Source organism: Alexandromys fortis, unplaced genomic scaffold (assembly GCF_014885135.2).
Source record: "Alexandromys fortis isolate MF-2015 unplaced genomic scaffold, M_Fortis_MF-2015_v1.1 scaffold_13, whole genome shotgun sequence".
Classification (NCBI taxonomy): Eukaryota; Metazoa; Chordata; class Mammalia; order Rodentia; family Cricetidae; genus Alexandromys; species Alexandromys fortis.
This window is the reverse complement of record NW_026067908.1, coordinates 1517542-1541067: the sequence shown is the minus strand read 5'-3', so window position 1 is coordinate 1541067 and position 23526 is coordinate 1517542. Positions and strand designations below refer to the sequence as shown.

Below are 23526 nucleotides of genomic sequence, written 5' to 3'. Positions count from 1 at the left end.
TGCACCAATTAGATGAGAAGAAGTAAAGGAAAGAAGCCAAGCAGGAGACGTTGGAGGAATGGTCATGGGTCTGCAGGGCTAACAGGAGTGTGAGGCAGTACAGAGGTGAAGATGGTAATGGCCTGGAGAAAGAACGCAATGATAAGCAAGAGAATATTTGTGAGCTCCATGCTGTGCCGGTGATGATAGTAACTCCTTAGGGATTGTTTCACTGAATCTGGTGAACAATTCAAGACTTTTGAATTACCATATCACAGATGGGGAAACTGAGATGTTGAGAAGTTAAGTAAATTAGCCCCAAATGACTATTAAAGTTTGAATGTAAAATGTCCCCCACAGATTCATTATATTATATACTTGGTCCTCAGGGTGTGGTGTTATTTTAGGGGAACGGACTCCCACAAAGTGTCTTTTGATCTGCAGATAGATAGGTAGGTAGGTAGGTAGGTAGGTAGGTAGGTACGTACATACATACATACATACATACATGAAAGATGGATGGGTAGATAGATAAATAGATGAAAGATATAGGTAGGTAGGTAGAAGAGATAGATAGATAGATAGATAGATAGATAGATAGATAGATAGATAGATAGATAGATAGATAGATGAAAGATAGGTAGGTAGGGAGAGAAAAAGAGATAAAATATAGATGTTTAAAAAGGTAGGCAGAGATTGGAAGAACCGTTCAGATGGTGAAATTGGAAATTGGCAGGACTTGTTGAGAGATTGACTAGAATGAGCAAATAAGGAAGAGGGTAGATAGAGCCTGGCAACTCTTGGTTTCTTTCCTGAGCTCAGAGCTCCTAAGAAGAGACAACATTTTAATCTTGCTTTGACCAATGCCAAAGAATTTTCTATTTTCTTCGCTTCCAAAATCATACCTCAGAGCTTATTGTGCTGGGGACAAAAGAGGAAAAGAGAAAATCAGTATTTTCCCAGAATGCCACGGGTTCTTTGTTTAGAGCACTATACCTTGAAAAACTTCTTAAGATGCTGAAGGTGGTGTCTCTTACAATAGTTTTTAATAACAATTACAAAGAAAAGTTGACAAGACAGTGCATTTCATAGTTTTGCTTCTTTGGTACCAAAGCAAATTCGAGAGAACTGGGCATACCTTGGGAAATATTAGCCAAGGGGAGGTCAGTGTGCACATGAGCTCCACAATGTGCCTTTCACAAGGCTGGACCCTGGAAAACAGTAGTGTGTAACAGAGCCTAACCAAACGGGTCAGCCAGGTCGACTGTAAAGCTTGAAGCTGGGGTGGGGGCTAGTGGTCCAGAGTGGAGGTCAACAGTAAGTCATGGAATCTGACTCTAGATCCTATCTGAATAGGTCAAGTGGAGAGGGAAGTCGAAGAGAGAGGTGAGCAGATAGGAAGGAGGACATGAATCCGGAGGCCATGGATTGGAATGGAGGATAGGGCCAGAGGCAGGGCCTGCGGGCAATCGTCATTGTTGGAGAACAGTATTGGAGCCCATTAGGACACTGAGTGGAGACGGCTTTGCTAAACATACCGAGTGGTCCCAGTCACTAGTAGATAAATGTAGCTTGCCACGTGTGGAAGAGCAGCACGCTGCTGGTCATGCAGTCACCTCTCAGCGCCTGCTCATCACACAATTGCTTTCCTTTTTCATCTGAATTCACTAAAAGCTTCTAATGCATCAGTCCCCATGCAGGGCAGTGAGGAAAGAAAACAGTTAGGATGCAGGTTTGTTCTCAAGAAGCCCAGACTAGCAGAGGCTCAGGCGTCAGATTTTATGATCAAAGGCTCTACGGGACATGACTCTGGCAAGCATTGAGAAGGAAGCATTGAGAGGTCTGGGAAGGCTCCCAGGAAGAGATAACGGTGAAGGTGAAGCTTGAGATGTAAGCCAGAGTTAGGCAGGCAGAGGTTGGTGAGAAAGCCACTGAGTGCAGAAGCGCAGCTTCAGCACACACAGAGCAGCCTGAGATGCTCCGTGCAGTGGGGTAGAAGGAAAGGCACAGGCAAGACCAGAAATCAGACAGGGCTCGCTGAATCTCAGGCAAGGAAGCATGGATTCCATCCCAAAGCTAATGGGAAGCTCCTGTGGGCTTTAGGCCAGAGATTACCATGGGTACTTGGACTTTATATAGGTCACTGGCTAGTAAGAAAGAATTTAGTAGGGAACACCAGTTGGAGGCTGAGGTAAATCTTTAATTTGATGTTCCAAGTCAAAGGTCACTTGTACTTTGGCAAAAATAATTAGCTAGGATTCAGAAATGGGAACATGGTTTTTGGAACTACAACTGATATAAAATGTTAATATTTGTAGTTCTATGTTTGTGGAGTTAAGTGCCTCTTCTCTGCTTTACAAAAGTGTGTGTGTCTGTCTGTGTGTGCACATACAAATACCTAATTTTGAAGGCACTCCAGCTGTAATGTTTTCTTCTTAGAGTATAAAATGGATGTTTATATCATTGACCTCTTCAGAGGACATGTACTCTGGGTTCTGTTTTACTTGTAGAAGGTGTTTCTTTTATTGACACACAGTCGGACGGTCTCAGGATCTGCACTCAAATTAGGGCCATTATGTGATCAGTGTCAGGGCTCATTGTATGACTAGTGTCAGGTCCTGGTCTATGACAAGAAAACTACTCAGTCTATGGTTATGAAGTTGAGAAAATCATCCAGTTGAGATCTTTGAAAACATCTTTAAACTCATTACCATGGTTTTACCATGGTAAAAACAAGAATAATAGATCATAATAATGTCAGTTTATGGATGTGATATTGTACTTAGCATGCAAGATATTACCTCTGGAATAACATGGGCAAAAGCACATTGGATTTCTAAAAGCTATTCTTACAAGTCTATAGCTCAGTTCACAGAATGATTGTATCATACACGTGAACGCCTGGAGTCAACCCCCAGCACCACATAAACCAGGCATTGTTCATTCCTATCTTCTTTGCATTTGGGAAGAAGGAGTATAAATCCAAGGTCATCCCCAGTTATCCAATGAAGGAGTTTAAGGCCAGCCTGGGATGTATGAGGTCATGTTTCAAACACAAACAAGCAAACAAAAAAGTAGGTATGATTTTACAGTTAGCTTAAACGGGTATAAGAAGAAACAGAGAGGGGGTCCAGGGGGAGAGGAAGAAAATGCAAACAAGACTCTAGTCACTCCAACTGATGCAGAAAATAAAAGGGTATATAGCATAGGTTGAGCAGAGAGTTGATAAGGGGCAAACCATTTAAGACTGAAATCAAGACACTTTATATAAAGATAAATGAAAAGCCTTTGAAATGTCTTATTTGAAGAATATCAAGATCATATTTACATTTGAGAAAGTTCTCTGTTTTTTAGAGAACATATTGGGAAGGGTGAAGATTAAAAGTAAGGCATTTGTGAAAATAAATTTTGACTAGAATATAGTGGGAAGCAAGAGAAATAAGTGTGAGGTGCATTTGAGGTGCAAAATCCATGGGAGTTTGATGACTAAGAGGTGAGAGGCTGATGGGAGGGAAAGCTGACTCATGGATTCCTAACCTGGTCATGGGGTGGATGATGGTATTATTAAAGTACAGACATTCAGGGCAATTCCAGCACTACAGAGGCTGAGGCCAGAGGATTGCTGGAAGTTCAAGGCCTGCCAGTGCTACAAAGTAAGACCTTGTCCAAAAAATATGGGGCAGGGGAGAAAAGAAAAAAGTTGAACAAAAGGACATTGAAGAGATGAAAGTTGTTGAGAAAGGTTTCGAAAGATAAATTTGTCTGTGATATCTGAGATGTTCTTAAGACCTCAGCTTCTAGGTGTCCTGTAAATTACTGTACCCATTAGTATCAGGAGCACAGGAGACAAGTCTGTACCAGGTATGCACAGATTGGAAAGGACTAAATTCTGAGGATTCTTCTATCAAAACTGGGTACTGAGAAAGAGAACCGTGCTATGAAGACCGAAGGCTTTCCAAGAGGTGGAAAGAAAGCGGGGTTAGTGTCTTATGCCTGTAATCCCGGCACTTGGGAGGCTAAGGCAGAATGAACATGAGTTTGAGGCAAGCCTGGAACAGAATGAGACTCTGTATCAAAAAAATCAAAACAAAGATAGGAAATCTGTTTTTGTTATTGATAGGATTGTTGGGAGCAGCAGTGAGGTGACGCACAAAGGCAAACATCCTTAAGTCACCATGCCGTGGTAGCTTTGGGACACAGTCTCACTGAGGCCATCATGCGGCAGGGCTGGGTAGTGGCTGACAGCATTGCTGGTGCTGGTCAGCATCCACAGCTTTCCTTCCACAGGTTCTGTGCGGGAAGAGGAAAGAAGGGAACATGGGAACAGAGGGAAGGTGGGAAGGTTTGGGGAGTGCTGGTCTTTCTCTGGGAAAGACTTGAGATAAGTGTGTGTAGGTCAGACAGGAAGAGGCTCTGCAAAGGGTCAAGGTTATATACAGTGCAGGGTCCATGGTAGAACAGGTGCCCATAAACAATGGCTTCAGAAACAAATGAGCAAGGATCGTGTTCCTGTGGGTATGGCCTCTGCAGTCTGTCACACCCCACTGACTATTCTAAAAATGCAATAACGCTTCCTCTTTCTGAAACATCTGGTCCATTAAAAACTATAGGAAAAAAAAAAAAAAAAAAAAAAAAAAACACCTTTCCAAACACCTTTTCAAGCTCAACTTCAGATCCCAGCCAAGGTGCATTCTTGCTGAGAACCCTGCCTGGCTGCCTTGGCCCTTTCCCTAGTGCTCCCAACCCAGATTTTTCAGCACAATGGTCAAACCTCAGAGCAGCATGAGACAGGAAGGTGTCCTCCGTGGCTTCATGCCCCCCAGCAGATGGCATGTGCTCCGACTCACGTCTTTATGTCCACTTTGAAAAGGCTAATCAGCAATCCGAACAACTCGAAAGAGGTTGCTTTAGAGATAGCAGTGTCCTTGTGTTTAATCCAGGCAGGCCCTACCATGTGCTGCTTCTTACAAAGTAGTGCTAGTTGGTGTAAGGTAAACTTAACTTTCTTGCTCAGCCAGTGATTGGGTTGTATAAAGAGTGAAGACGGAGAACACAAATTAAAGACCCAGGTATATTCGTAATGAGTTCACATCTCTTTCTCCTTCTTGCCAAAAGCCAACATTTCCTTTCTCCCAGGAAGGGCCTAAGGCTGAAGGCCAAAGGCACAAATCCAAGAGAGAAAGAAGTATTTCAGGAAACACATAACATGAATAAAATCTTGATATAATCCCATTTTCCCTTGGGGTTTCTTTTAGTTTGGGGTCTGGGGGTAGTCCCTAACATAAAAATATGGAAATGAAAAACCAAACAATGTTGGGGGGCAATTTGTGAGAGTGGTGTTCTTGGGGTTTGCCTCTTCACAAAGTTGCTTTAAATCTGTGCTCCCCTGGTGCAATTAAGCATTTGTTTACACATCATTAATTATCTGGCAGAGAGGCTTGGCTGGAAGGAATATGGCCCAGAGACACAGCTGGAGAGTTGCATCCCTATGCCAAGTGAGAATCCCACAGAACCACAGATAGTAAAGCTCAGAAATGATTGGCAAGCCAGGGATAAAGAGGCCATTGCTCTGGAGCTGAGTGTGGAGACCCACTGAGACCTGCAGGGAGAGCTGACTGGGAGCAGTGCCTCCCTGAGTGAGAGCTGGCAAGAGGGAAACACGCAGGGGTGGGAGAAAGAGCAATTCATTTGCAACCTTTGAGTAAGAGGTGTCCCTGGGACATCAAAGCCCAGAAAGGACTCTGGAAGGCAGATGAACATCAGTACCACATTCCAGCAATGCCTCAACTCCGGTACATGATGAAAATTCAAGATGAAGTAGCTAGTCTTCTGCTTCTGTACACATCAGGCTCTCCAACCTGGGCGGTGTTTTGCCCCCTGTCCCACATATCTGTTGAGCTTCTACTCATCCTTCAGGTATCAGCTCCAGCTATCCTCTCTGAGATGTCTTCCCTGAATCCTCAGACAGACAAGTTGTCTCTTTCATGGTCAGATATATATCCCAAGAAGACTCCTGGCATAAGTATGCCTATGTCAGTGAGTAAATGGAACAGGCCTCTCCAATGGAGGAATTCACTATGTGTTTCTTCACTTCCTCTATTGTAATGAGGGCCTTTGCTCCCTTGCATATGTCCCAACTGTATCAGTGTCTCAGGACTGCGACAAATCGGGTAGCTTAAAACAACAGAAACATACCCTCTTCTGTTGTAGGGATTAGAACTGAAGGTCAAGTTGTCAGAAGAACATCGCTCCTTCTGTGTCTCCAGGCAGAATCTCTGCTTGCCTAATGTCTGGAGGTGGCATTGTTTGTACAGTTTTGGTAGGCCTGCCTGTCACTGCGTTACTCCAGTCTCTGCGTCAATCATCATACAGTATTCTGTCTATGTCCCTGTCATTCAAAGGGTGCTTCTCTTATAGTATTACCAGTCACACTGGATTATATCTGCAAAGACCCTATTTAGAAATGAGAGCACATTGCAGAAACTAGGGATTCCACTTTAAGATATCTTTTGGGAATACACTGTTCAATACAATATCCATAAACATTATTTCTTCAAGGTATAGGGTCCATTTTATGTTTGTTTCTGTCCCAACACTTAGAATCAGGTGCAGGCCTAATACAGATCAAGTGGCTCAGGGAATGTTTTAAGAATGATTGACTGTAAGACCACGCTTTCTAAATCAACATGCTGCATATTTTGTGGATATGGGGGTCTACTGGTACAGAGATCTCAGCTAGATCCATGTATTAATTAGGGTTTCTACTGCTGTGATGAAACACCATGACCAAAGGGCAAGTCAGAGAGAAAAGGGTTTATTTGGCTTATCTGTCCACATTGCTGTTCATTGCTAAAAGAAGTTAGGACAGGAACTCAAACATGGCAGGAACTTGGAGACAGGAGCTGATGCAGAGATCATGGACTGGTGCTACTTCCTATGGCTTACTCAGCCTGCTCTCTTATAGAACCCAGGACCACCAGCCCAGGGATGGCGCCACCCACCATGTGCTGGGCCCTCCCCCATTGATGACTAGTTGAGAAAATACCTTACAGCTGGATCTCATGGAGGCATTTCCATAACCAAGGCTCCTTCCTCTCTGGTGACTCTAGCGTAGTCAAGTTGACACACCAACCGGCACGGTGCTCCCTTGCCTTCTGAATGTCCTCATTTAATCAAGGCCATGAATGTTGTCTCCCAACAAGTCAGCTGACTTATACAAACCTGCATAGATAAGGGGCCATAGGTCTGAGATTTAAACTCCTGTTTGTATCCTTTCCTGACTCAGCTCACTCCTCTGAAGTCTCCACTTGCTCTTAGTCAAAAGGCCTATAGCAATGCCATCCACTACCGCTTCCTTTACCTGTGTTTCAATAAAGTTCCTTTTTAAGTCCAGGCTATTTCAGCTGTGCTTAGGGCAGTTCTACAAAACGGGTTGGGGTTGGACATTGGCCAGCATGTTTGAGAATCAACAGCACCCCTTGATAGGTATGGGAACAAAGAGGGTTAGTACCAGTATTGTGGAAATGGAAGTAGACCAGAGAACAATTCGAAGCAGCACTTGACATTTATGGGGAGAGAAGTAATGCATCCTTTCACTCACCTTCCCTCTCCAGCAAACAGGCTCCTTTCAGTGCTGAACCTTGAGAAATACTGATTCGCATCTTTCTGGAAGACTGGATAGGCTATGGACCTATGAATGGGAGAGCTACCCTTCTACTGAAGGCTTGTCCCTATAACATAGCAAACAGGACAATGGAGGGTGGAAGAAAGGCTTACTAGAAGGTGGGTTCCAGTGCTGACTTGGCCAGGGGCAGATGCTTCCAGTCGCAGAAGTTCTGGCTCAGTTTGATCATCTCTAGAATGAGAAGTTGGAGCTGTAAGTTCTCTGAAGTCATTAGTCTTGGTTTCTTCTATAGAATCTGTTTCTGTTTTATAACTCTATTTTAAGGAATTGTTACATTGCCAAGAAAAGGAGAAAAAAAGAATTTTCGGGATGCAGTTTCTCTATGCCAAGGAAAGGCTTTTCCCCCTTTCTGCATGCAAAGCTCCACCGTGTTTCTGGCCTATCTTTTCCTTCTGCTAGCCCTCGTGATTTTCTTGGTGGCACAAGTGCTCACTACCATGCCTTTTTTTCTCAATACCAAAGGGAAGTTCAGTATATGCAGCTCTGATGCTAGTAAACTGCTTATGTGCCCTTTCTCTGACCCATTTGTACAGAGAGACAGAAGAGAATCGGAGGCAGAGATGCACGCTGTTTAGCTTGGGGGCAATTTTGCATCCCCTTTGCCAAGTATAAGCAAAGTGATTTCACTTCCTACTCAGCTTTCAGCTTCTTGAAAATGTGCAGGCCCCAAGTGAACATTTTCTGGCAGACTCTTTCTTCCTTGGATAGACACTGAGTGTCTCAAGAGGGAAAATATGCCTCCTGGTTTGTACAGATGAGATTTGCCTCCACCTGGGGAGTATGAGTGTCTGAGAGCGAGAGAATTTTAAACGTTTAATCTTTAAAGGTCACAGCAGCAGAGATGGTTGGCTTGGGGTGGAGAATGTTCCTCTTTCTGAGAGTCCAGGTTCCAGATGTCTCCTGAGCTGGCAAGTGTGACTATGAAGAACCTCAAGGTCTTCCTTCCACTGGCAACTTGAAATGTCGATCTTAATCCATACATCTTTTTAGCTCTCTCTCCTTGTCTGAGTCCCCTTTGTTTCTTGTTCTTTAGGGAATCAGTGATCAGGAGTTTGGTTTTTATTCTAGCACCCTTCGCTCTACCTAAACCGCAGTTGGTGTCATCAGATGTACTGGGAGCAGCATTAGGAGACTGGTTGGTGGTGGAATTAACATACCTACTAGATAAGAAGCAGTGTGTCAGGAACACTGGAGGCAAAATGGGAACCACATAGATTTCATACCACGCTTGAGTTAAGTAAGTGGCCTGGACCATAACTTTCCTCCTCTAAGTTTTTGAGACAGGATTAACGGGAGCCTAGAGAGATGGTCAGTGAAGAAGGCTTGCTGTACAGGCATGAAGATTGGAGTTCAAATCTCTAGAACCCACAGAAAAGCCGGAGAGGTATGATTGAGCTTGTAATCTCTGCATTCAGGAGGAAGAGACAGAGGATCCCTTGGCAAGCTGGCTAGCCAAACTACTTGGAATCAGTGAACTCAAGACTCAGGGAGAGACCTTGCCTCAATAAAGTAAAGAATGATTGAGGAACATATCGAATACCAACTTAAGGCTCCCACATGTACACTGCACCCACAACACACAAACATATACATATATATATGAATATATATACACACATGCATACATACTATACACATATGCAAGGAAACAAAAGACAGAGTTAACAGCAATAATCTCCCAAGATTACTTTGAAGATTGTACACCAAAGCCATGGCATTACAGAGGCAGAGTAAGAGACAAACTTCATCCTCTTCTTAGTCTCTTCTTCTTGTACATATATTTTTATTTATTCCTTTCAATAATATTTAATATATTAAAATGAAACATTTTCTTTTTTCATTTTATAGATAAGGAACTCAACTTGTATAATTTTCTACTGTGTCCCAAGTACTAAGTGGTGATTCTAGCATGTAACCCGCTTTTAAGAAATAGTTTAATGGTCAACAAATCAATGAGTAGTGCACTCTTAAAGGAGTTAAAAAAATATTGCACAATTTTTCAAGCTAGTGTCTCAGCTAAGTTAGGACATAAGGCAGAGAGACTATCACAGAAAAATTTCATGCAAGGAGATCAGAAGAAAACCCAGAAAGGGAAATAGAAAGCATAATATAATTCATCTTTTTTTATGATTGAGAACATTGTGTTTCATAATTCCAAAGGCATGTTTTAAATATACAAAATCTGAACATGATTTTTAAAGCAGACAATAAAACCCTAAGATGAAAAGTAAAGATCTTAGGTCTCAGCTTTCTTGAATAAATCAGACTGCTCCCACCGGCCAGGAGAGAGGATGGTGATGGCATTCGTGCAGTAGCATTGTCCAGCCATCGGGGAGAGAGGAGGGATGACTACTTGACCCAAACTAACTGTGCTATGGAAAGTCAACCTTGTTATTACTCTGTGACCTTCTGAAAGGAAAAGGGCATAAAGCATTCATAAGGAGGAAAATGAAAAAGCCTACTGATAATATCTGCTACCTTCTGGATAAGACACACTACTTGCCAGAACTCTGCACACATTGCATCTGGTTGACACCTCAGTTGCCTTATATGGCTCTGCGTGAGGGTTGAAAGCCATGGAGTCAGAGGCTTGCCCAATGTCTCACAACACCTTGTCAGCAATGGAGCAGCTACTGAACCCAAATCTGAGTTTAGAGCCCAGGCAGTTCTGACATTCCATTGCTATACTACCACCTCTCCATAATGACTCCAGAGCAGGAGTCTCAGTGACTGGAGACTATTCCACAGACCAGCAGTGCGGCAGGATACATTAGCCAAGTAGGAGGCATAGTCCTTTCTCTCCAGGTACCTATTCTGTTTACCAAGTGACAAAAGTGTCTGCCTGGGCATTTTATCCGTGTACCATGTCTGTCTCTCTGACACCCATCCTACCAGCAAAACCAACCCAAACCACCCACCTCACCCTCAACTGATTAGCTCTTTTCATTTATTTTCACTATGTGTTTTCTATGACAGTTAAGATATAGATGATAATCAAAGGAGGGTTAATATTCTGTATTCTAATATATCTACTATGAATACTATCTTAGTTTCTTTTCCTTTCACTATGAGAAAATACACCAACAAAAACAGCTTAAGGAAGCAAAGGTTAATGTCAGCCCACAGCTCAAGGTCCAGTCCAGATGGTGGAGAAGCCCAGGCAGCAGGAACTTGAAGATGGTGTTGTATTACAAACACAATCAGGAAGCAAAGAGCAATGAATAGAGAGGTATAATACTACTCAGCTCCCTTTCTCCATTTATATACCCCCTGATCCCAGCCAGGGAGACCCCACTGTAGGCAAGCCTTCCCATTTCAGTGAACACAATAAAGACAGTCCTTTGAGGCACACCCAAGAGGCCCACACTGCAGGTGAGTCTAGATTCCATCAAGCTAACAGTTATCACCAATCATCACAAGAACTAAAACAAGAAATGAGAGCCAGGCCTGGTTATACATGCCTGTAACATGTGTAACTGCAGCACTGGGGAAGAAGTAGCAGGAGGAATCTCCAGGTCATTCCAACCTAGGTTATATAGTGAGACTCTGTCTCAAAAAAAAAAGAAAGAAAGAAAGAAAAAGAAAAAGGAAAAAAAAGAAAAATGAAGAAGAAAGAATGATAGGAAGGAAGGAAGGAAGGAAGGAAGGAAGGAAGGAAGGAAGGAAGGAAGGAAGGAAGGAAGGAAGGAAAAAAGGCAGGCAAGCAGGAAGGAAGGCAGGAAGGAAGGAAGGAGTATGTTATATATGTATGTAGTCATTATTCCATCGTAATGTACAAACTTAAACTTTAAGATTTTTCTGATTGCCATTTACAGGCCGTCTTTTACCAAATAAGTAAATTATCTTGGGTAAGAAAAGAAAGCCTTCATAGTGTGATTTAATATATATCCCCATGTGAATATACATGAACTCTAGGGTGCTTGCTGGGAAACCAACATAATCTTTCCTGCCAGGATCTCCTTTGGACCTTGTAAGTTGGTCACAATGTCACTGAAGAAGTCAGAATAAGACCATTTGAGAATGAGGACACCAGTATCCCTCCATCCTAGGAATAAGGGCACAGGTCCTCTCAATGAGGCAAGAGTCAATTCAGAGGGAGCTCGAAGTAGCATGGAACTCCACGATTGGGGCTCTGTAGTTAAATGGCCTATAGGTCTGAATCCTGCGCTCCCATTTTTCCTCTGTGACCTTGGGCAGATTATCTCACACATTGAAGTTTTCTAAAAGGACCTAACGATAGTACAGTATCTACCACCGAGGATTGTTTCAGAGAGTAAAAGTACAGAGGAACCTGGAACAAGGCGCGCATCCGTTAATGTTCCCTGCTGTACTCCCAGTGCTACGACAGTAGCAGTGTAAGACAGCTATTCAGGGACAAGAAGGGTGGGTGGGACTTCTCACAGAGACTTTGCTGTGTAGCTCTATCTTACCCTCTCTCCTTTGAGCTCAGAGAGTCCTCCACTCCAACTCTGAAAGTTGATTACCAACTCCTTGGCCACTATGAGAGTAAATGGCTTAGGAGATGCTGCAGGAACAGCTGGGAACCCTGGAGAATGCGAAAAACACAGTGTCTCTGCCCTAAGGAGGGAGTGATCTAAGAAACCTTAGATACTGTTGGCAAGTCTGTGATGCTCTTATAGTTATTAGCAATGGTATGAATGCTTGGAATGATAGCTATTGGACTCCCCTGCCTGGTTTTGAACTTAGAAGTCTAGTGAGGGATACAACTTCCTGGGAAAATGACAGCGGGATCTTGATCCCACTGCCACGTCAGCAGCTTGCTCCCTCCCGACAAGGCATATTCCCAAACAAGGAGTCAGGAAATCCAGACCTTAGGTGAAAGAAACACAGGGCCACATATTTTCCAAGTGACTTTAAACAACTTCTGTCACCTCTCTCTTAGTTGACATGTCTGAGACAGGAGGATAGCTATAAGTTCTAAACCATGTCAGACTACACAGTGAATCCCAAGTCAGTTTTTAATCTGAAATCCCACCCCATCTCAAAATTTAAAAAGAAAGCAACACACACAGACACACAGATACATATCCAAACAAACAAACAAAACAAAAACAAAAGCTAAAAACTATGTAAAACAACCAGTTCAGTTGTGGAAATCTACAATATTTTGTTCTGTCTTTCATTTCTTTTCTCCAATTGTGTTGAATTTAAGGTGTGGTTAAGAGACATACTTTAAAAAATATCAGAGTTCTTAGTTGACAATGTACCTTTCAAGTGGGTTATCCCTCAGAATGAATATACCCATTTGTGCCTTTGACCCAGAAGTGAAGCCAAAGGCTATGTCATACAAATGTCTTGGCATGGATGACAAGGACTTAGGAAGGGCAGACTTATTTTGAGCTCCTCATGACTGGCATGAACAGAAGCTGACTGGAGAGTTAAGATGTTCTCTGTGAAGGAGTCTTATCCTGCCATCCATCAGCAAAGTTAGAATCAGCAGGAGCCCAGATGAGGCAGGAATTGCCCTGATTTGGAGGTTAGTGTCTTCAAGCCAATGGCAGATCAAGAAGTCTAGCGTTTTAGGGTGAGGCCAAATCACATTTCTGGGGAGGCCCATTGACTGTCTTGGAAGGTTTCTGATAATAATACTATTTATTATAGTTTTATTGGTATTTGTTACTGCATATCAACTAACCATGATTGACACTTGACTATTTTTCTCCTCTCTGCATTTTCTATAATTATTTTCCCCTCATTCTTTCTGTATATTCAAAACAACACTTTGAAAATGTCACCCTGTCTAGTTTTGCTAAGGAAAAGCTACATGAGAATGTGTATTCGGTATTGGGGTATTGGGGCCCAATTGGGGAGCCAGACCCATTGTCAGTAGAGACAGAAAGAGTCACAAAAGTAAAATGAGGCAGGGTATTGAACTGAACTCTAGATGGTTCTCCTCTCCTGGCTTCTCAGGGCCGTTCTCTTTTCAAGATTCACATGTTAGATATTTTCTCATTCACTAAGTCTTTATGAGAATCTCCCATGTTCCAGGCTAGATGTGAGGGTGTAACAGTAAAGAAAACAGAATGGGTCCATTCTAATGGAGCTTTAGATCTAGGGGCAAATAGACAATACTATGATAAATAGCTAATTCTATGCTGTAATAAAGGGTATAACAAACTATATGCAGAAGAACACAACAGTGCCCAGAACTTCTCTCCGGAGGGAGCTGGAAGCAACAAATCTGGGAAGACATTCTTGAGGAAGGAATGTTTCATCTGGAAAGACGCCGGGGGCAGCTTCTCAAACTAATCAGCTTCCTAACTGAAATTCAGAACTGAGGCAAGTTGTACCTTTTTACTGTAGGCCCATTTTGTTTTCTTTCTTTTCAATACCAATTCAAATGTTATTTGAGTAACATGGTAGGATTCAGATCATCCGCTGACCAACTCACATGAGTGGCCCACACGAACTCACACTACAGAGCCAGGATCTCATTGGATGAACCTGACTATGCTCTGCACATTCACAAGACTTTTGGCCACCATAAACCCGTCTGCATCTTTTGTTTTATTTAATACATAAAAGTTTTTGATTTCTTCAAAGAAAATCCTTAATGAAATCAGTATGAAAGAATGAATGGCTCCAAATACAATGTTTTGGAAATGCTCACTGCAATTTGGGCAAATGCCATAGCCTCAGGACACTTGAGACCAGAATACCTCTTTGGCGACTAGAACCTGAGATTTACATTAAAGAGCACACGGATGGAGGCATTCTGGGATAATTGCTAGACAAATATCATCATAATTCAGTTTATTTTACCTAATCTGAATTAATAAAATATTTGGAGCACCTTCCCCTTCACAAGAATGAAGATATGAGCTCTTATAATAACGATGATGATGATGGTGATGATGAGGATGATGAGGAGGAGGAGGAGGAGGAGGAGGAGGAGGATGGTGTTGGTGGCGATGATGATGGTGATAATGAGGATGATGATGATTGTGGTGGTGATGATGGAGTATAAGACACTGAAGACTCACTACCATGTGTCAGGCACTACTTCGATAACTTCACACAGATTGTTTCATGTAACACTCATCAACCATATGCAGTTATCCTTCTTGGAGAGATTGTGAAATTTGCCCATAACTGAACACAGTAATAACAGTCCTCACATATTAAACCATGGTTTGAACCCAGATCCAGGAAGACAGTGTACATTGAATGCCAGTTTTCAAATGAAGAATTTACAAGTCACAGAGGCTACATGGCTTCTCTGAGGTTGTAGAGACATTTCAAAGTCCTATATATTTTTCCTGAAACTAGCAAAAATGATGGTTATAACTGATTATTTGTTGATAATTCCCTATATAAATAGCATGTCGCCTTAAAATTTCCTCACAAGTGCTCAACTTTTAGAATAATCTTGGAATTAAAACAAAAACTCAATGTCCTTAACCCACTAACTGAATCAGGATTTCAGGATATAGGATACATTTTCCTTTTCTCTGGTGATGTAGACACAAGAAGTGTGGAAAACTGTTTATAGGAGGCTTGTTCATTTTTTGGCCAGCCAGACTCCTGAAATAATCACACAGAAACTATATTATTTAAATCACTGCTTAGCCAGTTACTTAAGCATATTGATAGCTAGCTCTTACATCTAGAATTAACCCATCTCCCTATATTTTACCATGAGGCTCATGGCCTACCCTCAAGGTTCCAGCTGGAAGCTCGCATCTTTCCCCTCTGGCAGATGCATGGCATCTTGCTGACTCTGCCTACTCTCTGTATATATCTTTTCCAGCCTGGCTATATTCTGTTAAGCCATTGGCCAAAAGCAGCTTCTTTATTCATTAACCAATAAAAGCAACACATATACAGAAGGACTTCCCACACCAAAGAACTCCTTCTTAGATTCTTGTAGGCAAGAAAACTGAGGGTCTGGGGGAAAACTGGAAATAAAGAAAGATTACCAATGGTTGCCAGGGTTAGGGTTGGTGGGGAGGGTTGAACAGATAGAGTGCACAGGGGTTTTAGGGTAGTGAGCAGATTTTTATAGGATCAAACCTATAAATCTAAATATGTGACAGCATACATTGTTCAAACCTATGTACAATGAACTCTGACATAAACTATGGCTACCACTGGTTACAGTGTGCCCACAGAGTGACATCAGTTGGGCCATTGTGGTGGAGGCTATAGAGTATGGATAAGGGACAGAAGGAAAACCTTTGTCCTTTTCTCTTAATTTTATGGTGAATCTAGAATGCTTTTTTAAAAAGTCTTTTAAAATGTAAAACTAAGAGACTTGAAAAATCACATCACAGGAAAAAGGCAAAATCATGAAAAAATGTGATCAATCATTAGCAGAGAGGTTGAAAAGACACGCTCCAATTGCTTTAAAAATTCACAGAACCCAGGTCTCCTCAAAATAGTTCTGCAGAGTACATGGAGAATTCCAGGCAGTAATATGAAACATAAGTCCCACTGATGCCACTGAGCATGCTTCAGCTGGCTGAACCAAAAGAGGTTGACATGAACTCAAGGCTCTGCACAAAAACTGGAGAGCGCAGAGGAGATGGAGACTCGGTTGCTAAGCTGGCCCAGATGTTCACATGTTCTGCTCCATTAAAATGCCTTGGATGAGAGGCAAAGTACATTTGGCACACAAAGAGGAAGTCAAGGGAGGGGTGGGACAGGACACTCAGCCTCCCTCCTCCTCATTTACCTCCCTCCATTTTCTCCCTCCATACAGTTTCTGGAGCAAAGTCTCTACAATGAAAATATGACCATCGGCCTTTCAGGCTACCCAGAACCAAACCATTTTGCCCTAAGTGCCAATTTCTGAACTCTGTCTGGGAGTTAACAACACTCTTCAGTGATTTGGTGTGAAACCCATCAAGTACGCACAGCACTTAGTGTGAAAGGCTTACTGGAAGCTGTAGACGACAAGTAGATAACCCAACTATTGTCTCTAAAGCAGGTCACATGAGGAAAGACAGGTGAAGAAAGTGATGTCTGGAGAAAGACAAGATCCTAAGTTTTCCACATTTGAAGAGCTGGGATGAAATTTTCTGTGAAATTGGTATAGCAGCTACTATATAAAAGAATCTGTCTCAGTGCAGGAAGTCTTTAATATGTAGGAGTGTCCTAATGTTAAGACGTGGTAGCAAACTTCCTGACACTGAATCTAAGCGACCTTTCGTTAGGGCTGTTGAGAAGGGAATTCAACCATGGTTTGGGTGAACTCAGTGTTTTACAGTGCCTCTTCGAGTTTAGAGTCTGTTTTTAGAATATGTCTGCTTATTTTTCTTTTACGTGTACAGGTGTTTTGTCTGCATGTGTGTCTGTTAATGGTATGCAAGCAGTGCTCAAGGAGGGTACTCAGCCTGACGTGCTTGTCATACCTTTTGCAGAACCCATTCTGCGGACCTGCATACAGACATATTGGGGAGTATGTTTACCCTGCTGCTGCCCATCTTTCTTCATTTTATTTTATTTTTTCTTGAGGTTCTTGGGAGATGGAACACCTGCATTATAATGCGCCACACCAACTTGGGGAGGTGATTTGTTTGAACCTGGGGGTGACCTGATGAAGGTGTCAGATGCCCTGGAGCTGGAGTTAGAGACAGTTGTGAGCCACCATGTGGGTGCTGGGGATCAAACCCAGGTCTTCTGGGGTCAAGGCAAAGATTTTCTGAGTTTTTATGGGGGAGTTGCGGCTGGGGAGGCATGGTACAATGTTGAAATAAGGAGTGATGGGGTTGCGTCCCCAGCACCCCGGCCGCCTGCTAGCTTATGCCCGAAATAACAACACACAAACTGTATTCATTTAAACACTGCTTGGCCCATGTCTATCTAGCCTCTTCTCGGCTAACTCTTGCACCTGAACTAGCCCATTTCTAATAATTGTTTGTAGCACCCCAAGGTGCGCTTACCGGGAAGATTCTAGCCTACGTCCATTCTGGGTCAGAGCTGCCTGGGAGAGCGGAGCTTGGCGTCTCTGCTCCAAAGAGCAGAGCTGTCGGGTCTACCCGGGAGAGCTGAGCATGGTGTCTCTGCTCCAGAGAGCAGAGCTGTCGGGTCTCTCTGGGAGCAGAGCAGAGTCTGAGCTCACTTCCTCTTCTTCCCAGCATCCTCTTCTCTTTACTCCACCCACCTATGCTCTAACCAATAAAATGGGCCAAGCCAGTTTTTTTTTATTAGCCAATGACCTTCCTCCATCAGTACAATACAGAGTAGGTCCTCCTCGTGTCTGCAGCAGTAGAATGAACATGTGAGTTGTTGGACCTGGGGATTGGCTGGCTTTAGGTTCCATCCACAGTGTCACAGCCCACTGAGCTTGCCATTCCTTCTCCAGACCCATCCTATGGCCCTATAGGCAGAAGTACTGGAGAGTGTGTTGAACCTGCTGGTGTTCATTTTCATCCTATGATTCCTTTTGTTCTCTTGGAGTTCTGAGAACTGGAACTGCTGCTTTATAATGGTTCACACTGGCATGGGTAGGATAGGTAAGGTGCTGGGGTTTAATGTGCTCATCTCTGTGTCTGTCTTCAGTGTGGGATCAGAGTTCCCAGGTAGGGTAATGAGAGGAGGAAAGAGAGTTAGCCTGAGTTCCAGCTCTGAGAAGAACAAACAGGATTTTAAGAAAAACTTTTTAAGAGGCTCAATCATGCTATCGTGTTGTCTTTAGCATGTTTTTAAATTAAAGTGTCTAATTTCCAGCCTTGCGCCATGTATCCAGGCTGCTGAAGTTACTAGCTTTTATTTGCCTTCAAATAGCTCTCATTCTAGTTCAGAGGGATAGAAAGACAGGAAATTTGTGGGGAGACGTGCCTGTCACTCCAAAATCTGGTTGAAACCCTTTTCCAGCAGAGAAATAAAAAGTGCTGCACAATTAACAATTGCTTAAGGCCTTTCTCCCTTCGCAGCTGTAAACACTGTAATTCTCTGAGACTCTTCACCACAGATCCCTAGTCAAAGAAAGGACGCATACTAAACTCCTTGTGCAACCCTAGTGGCTTCTGGTTTTACCTTATCAGATTACAATTCCATCCAAGCCATCTCCAGAGCATTTTTATAATTTTATTTATCATGATAGAGAAAAGAAGAAACTGTTTCTTAGCAACCGTTTTAGATATAACTCAAGAGTTAACAAAAATGTAGATATGTCTAATGCTAAAACAATTGAGACTCCTTGAGGAAGCCCCACCTACACTTGGGTATGTGTTACTTTTCGTGATTGTCTTGCAGAGAAGTCCACACCCAAGCCCTTGGGTGAGTCTTTCTTTCCCTGAGCACCCTGCTTTCTCCTAACCCCCACACTTAAGCCTACATTAAAATACCTTTACCAAAATATCCAACTCTGCTTCATAAATTAGCCCTAAATTCCTTTTCTGCATGGAAGCCATGAATCCAGACTTGAGGTTCCCCAAGCATTAAAGGAACTCCCCAGTTTGCGAGGGTGAGGGTGAGCGTGTGGAGCTGTGTCGCTCTTGTTTTTGACAGGGTGAGAGAATAAAAGGCGCTGAGATAAAAACAGAAGAAGGCTAGTCTGTGCTTGGCAAGTGTGGGTGACTGGGGAAGGAGAAGACATTGGAATTGATTTTCAGGGATAGCTAAGGTTGCCCTGCACTCAGTGGGGAAAGCCTTCCCAGGATGAGGGCAAGGAGCCAGCTCAGATCTAGGGTCATACTCTGTCGGGAAATGTCAAATAGTTTATGTAGACTCTGTAACGAACTGTGTCCAGGAAAGCAATGATCAACGACACTGCCAACAGAGTTTGAGGTAATCCTCACCTAAATTCAGGAAATCACCCGAGTGCTACCTGAAGTTATTTTTGAAAACATGGCCTGGAGTTTCATGAACTGTCATTAAATATGGCCAACATTGTATGCTCCAATCTGTGAGTTACCTGAAATCTTGCTACACATTCTTTTCCCTTGACCACCTTCTAAAATAATACATTTAAGGTCAGCCAAAATAAGTCATAGTCAGGAGAGCCTATTTTCTGGAACTACTCAGAGTGTAGGATAAGACAGGATGAAATATGTATCAAGAAGACTTGGGGTCATGTCCAGTTGACTGGATATCACCAATGGGTGATCTAAGGGAATTTTATCTGACCAGCTATGGTCAGATTTATGAGCTATGTAGAGTTTGTTATACTCAGATCCACGAAGTCCCCCCCCAAACCAACAAGGAGACCGAGTCCTGTCTGCAAAAGCAAAGAGCCTTTATTTTATACAAGTTTGCAAACTTGGTCTCTCTTTGTGTGCAAAGTACTGAAATAATCGGAGAGCCCCAAGCTCAGTTAGAGTTGGGTTTTATAGTAGCAAACGTGGGGGGTGAAGGATTTCTAAGGTTTAGGACCCCTGATAGGCTGACATTTGTCTAGGGGTGACCTGGTGAGTGGGTGCTGGCAGGTGATCCTATCTACAGTGGTTGGAATGTTAGGCATTTCCTTTGGATGGTCTGTTCCTGGGTGGTGCTCAGGTAATCTCAGTTTGTGGTCCTTCCTGCAACCAGATATTGCCTCAGGGTAAACTACTGAGACTTGGGACCTCTATGGAGCTTATCATGGCTGGGTTCTACAGAGTTCAATAGCATAAAGTACTCCTCAGATCGCAATGAAGTGAATTTGGGAATTTTGCTTCATCTCCATTATGAGTGTAGCTGATTTGAAATGTGGGCACAATGCTTTAAGTTTAAAATGGCTAAGGTGCATTTATTATAAAGTGTAATACCTTATTGGGGAGAACAGCAATAAGGGTTTACGTGTGTGGAATATGAACATAGAAGAGTATAAGGGGAAACAAAATCTCCCACCTAAGCAAGACACCCAGAATCACAAGGAGCATTTTGGGGCACTTGTTTTCTTGTTACAGGTTAAGCTCATTAAAATGACTTTTTAGAAACATAACATTTCATGTCTACCTTTTGTATGTCTCTATGAGGATACCCTGCTCACTCTTACCGCATATATTAAACTTCCCTAATGCTCTCCAACTAGAATGTTAAGGTTGCAATGAGTGGAAAGGTGTGTAATTCAGACAGTAATTTAATATTGACAAAGGATCCAACTGAAATTCAAATTCTGATACATCAATAAATACTACAAAGACATAGGTATCCTTTCTTTCTCTAGACCATCAAGTCTACAATATAACACGGAGGATGTGCCCAATAAGTATTGGTTCCTTGAATAAATGAAGGAATGGGTGTGTGTGAAATGTTGTTTATTCTTCCCCCCAAAATTCACTGGCAAATGCCCTGTTTGGGTTAGACAATGGGATGCAAAAGCTCAATTGGAGGCTACACATACCCCCTGGGAAGCTACACGTGCCGGTCAATCTTTCGCTGGTACTTGTGACTTCCCTCTTAATGCTTGTTAAGAGTTAGAGAAGGGACTGTTGGTCTGCCCAGTTTAGATTCTGAACTCTTGAAAGGACTCCAAACAGTCCAGCCTCTGCCATAGCTTCCCAGAAGCCTCAGTCCCTGCTTCATTCCAACTTGTCCCTGCCCAGAGGCAGCGTGCAGTGGAGGCGATTCCTCAATGGAGCAAGACTAGAGGGACTGAGACAAACCCTCTCAGGAAGTCTTAGTTTGTCTTAGGATGAGACAAACCCTCCGCCACCACAGTAGCTGGTCCAACTGGAAACCTCAGAGAAGACCACTTCTGGCCAAAACTGGTTTGGCAACTCTGGGGGAATGTTTCTGGCTGACTGACCCTCACAGCAGGTGCTGGTAGTTTTGAAAGAGAAAAGGGGAAAGGGGAGGTGGGGGGTAGACGAAAGGAACTAAAGAGGGTGGCTAAATTCAAAACACTAAACTTCGGCTCACTTGCAAGTTTACACTTGGGGATTCTCATAAAATTACTACCAGCCCACCAGCGTCAGTCCTTCCCTCACCCTCCCGTCCTTTGCAAAATAGTTTTGTTGCAATGCAGTTTGTTCTGCAGCGCGATTGTTGAAACTACTGAATTCGGCCGAAAGCGACTTTTAGCAGTGTTTTCCCCCACCCTGCAATGATACTGTTATTATTAAAGCTATTGAATCTCCGCTCTTTCCCCCTCCTTACAGCAATCGCACTCCGGCTGTGATTGCTCGGGTCTGACTTCGCAAGTGGCGGTGCGCTTCCAAACCCCCTCATCCGCCCCTCGCCCGGCTCTCCCCACTCCCTCCTTTTCCGCGCCCAGGCGAGAGCAGCCGATTGGCAGAGCGGGGCTTTCAGGAACAATAACAGTGGGGGGAGCCGGGGCCCCGGGGAGCCTCCCCGCCCCGGCCCGGCAGCGGCTCACGCCCCCCGCGGGGTCCCCACCTCCGCGCCGCCCCGCGGGCTGACCGGCGCCCGGGCCCGCCCCCGGCGCCCACCATGTACGCCTTTGTGCGGTTCCTGGAGGACAACGTCTGCTACGCGCTGCCCGTGTCGTGCGTGCGCGACTTCAGCCCCCGCTCGCGACTGGATTTTGACAACCAGAAGGTGTACGCAGTGTACCGGGGCCCGGAGGAGCTGGGCGCGGAGCCCGAGAGTCCCCCGCGTGCCCCCCGGGACTGGGGCACGCTGTTGCTCCACAAGGCCCAGATCCTGGCTCTGGCAGGTGAGCAAGCGGGCCGGGAGGGGCGTCGGGTCCGGGCGGACTAGGGCAGGATCTGAGAGAGGCTGAGCGGTCGGGGCCGGGGAGCCACAGCTTGCTTTTGCCTCTCCTTCCTGCCCCTTGGGCTTTCTTTTGGGTACCAGGTGTCTCTAAGAGGCCAGACCAGTTAAAAAGACCCGAGGGTCCCCTTTGTCTTCCTTGCTTCCCTGACACTCCCGCGCCCGGCTGTCAGCCTGCCTTCTCTGCCCTCTTCTTTCTGACTCTTTTGTGTTCTCCTGGCCGCTTCACTTTCCCTCTCCCTAGCTGCCTACCCTACTGTCATTTCTCCGTCGCTCACCTTTGCCTCTCTCACAGTCGCTTTCCACCTTAAGTTTCTCAAACTGTTCCTTCCTCTCTCCCTTTAAGGCCACTGGTGTCTTCTTGGAGCTAGAAGCAACAATTTTAGGTCTTTTAGATGGGGGGCCCTTTCCACAAGAAGGAATCTCTGACACCTTTTCCCATCAGGGCCATCTTTAGGACCCAGGAGGCCCAAACTCAGTGTACTGGCCAAGTGGAAGGGGGCCCTAAGGTAGCTTCACCTCCGTGCTCCTTTTTACATCTCCCAGAACGCTCCCTGGGAGACAGAGATAGGGGCAAACCGTTTCTATTTCAGGTTAGGGCCTGGCCTCCTAACCCTGATCACACACGGGGTCAGGGAGAGGGAAAGGAGACAGACTGGCAGTTGGTCTCTAAGTGGATGGATAAAGGTACAGAAATGTGGTTGGTTGACAGGGCAAGCCAAGCCTTTAGCCTCCTGTACTGTGGTCCCTCTACAAGCAAAGACAACTCCAAACAAAGTTGACCTCTCCCAGACACTTGTAGAAGGCTTGGGCGCACACCAAGCAGGGAAAAGGAGCTTACCACTTCCATCTAGGGGCAGAGGAGTAGCTGCTGCTACCTCTGGGTAAGAGACTTCCATGTGGAAGACAACCCAAGGTTAGGAGCCCAGTGAAGACTGTCAGGGTTCTGTGGTTTGACACTTTTCCTCCTTTGTCCAGAGTCCCGTGTTCCCTCTCCTTTAGCCTAAAGACGAGACTAGTTTGAATCATAGTGGCTTGCCCAGGATCCCAGGACAAGCTGTCGGTGGACCTCAGCCTCGTGGCCGATTACTTTCTAATACCTCTGGAAAGTAGGGCTTGTGGGAATGAGGGAGTAGAAGATTTGGAATGGATCAACACCACAAGGTCCCCTTTTTGATAGGTTGAGCCCTTAACCACTTTGCTGACAGACCTGGGGTGGCGGGGGGGGGGGGGGGGGGGGG

General features: G+C 44.2%; 1 protein-coding gene across 4 annotated transcripts in view; it reads left to right on the top strand.

Annotated features, from left to right (window-relative positions):
* The window catches only part of LOC126497934 (BEN domain-containing protein 5), a 1095425-nt gene that overhangs the window by 836026 nt on the left and 235873 nt on the right, over positions 1-23526 (top strand). For 2 of the 4 annotated variants that reach the window (XM_050136198.1, XM_050136201.1), the window contains exon 3: positions 21712-22229. The exons of 1 other annotated variant lie outside the window; for it this stretch is intronic. In XM_050136198.1, the coding sequence (XP_049992155.1) occupies positions 22004-22229 (226 nt within the window). In that variant the 5' untranslated portion in view covers positions 21712-22003. Of the gene's footprint in view, positions 1-21711; positions 22230-23526 lie in introns of those variants that run through there. One more of the 4 variants, XM_050136200.1, reaches the window with a different exon arrangement.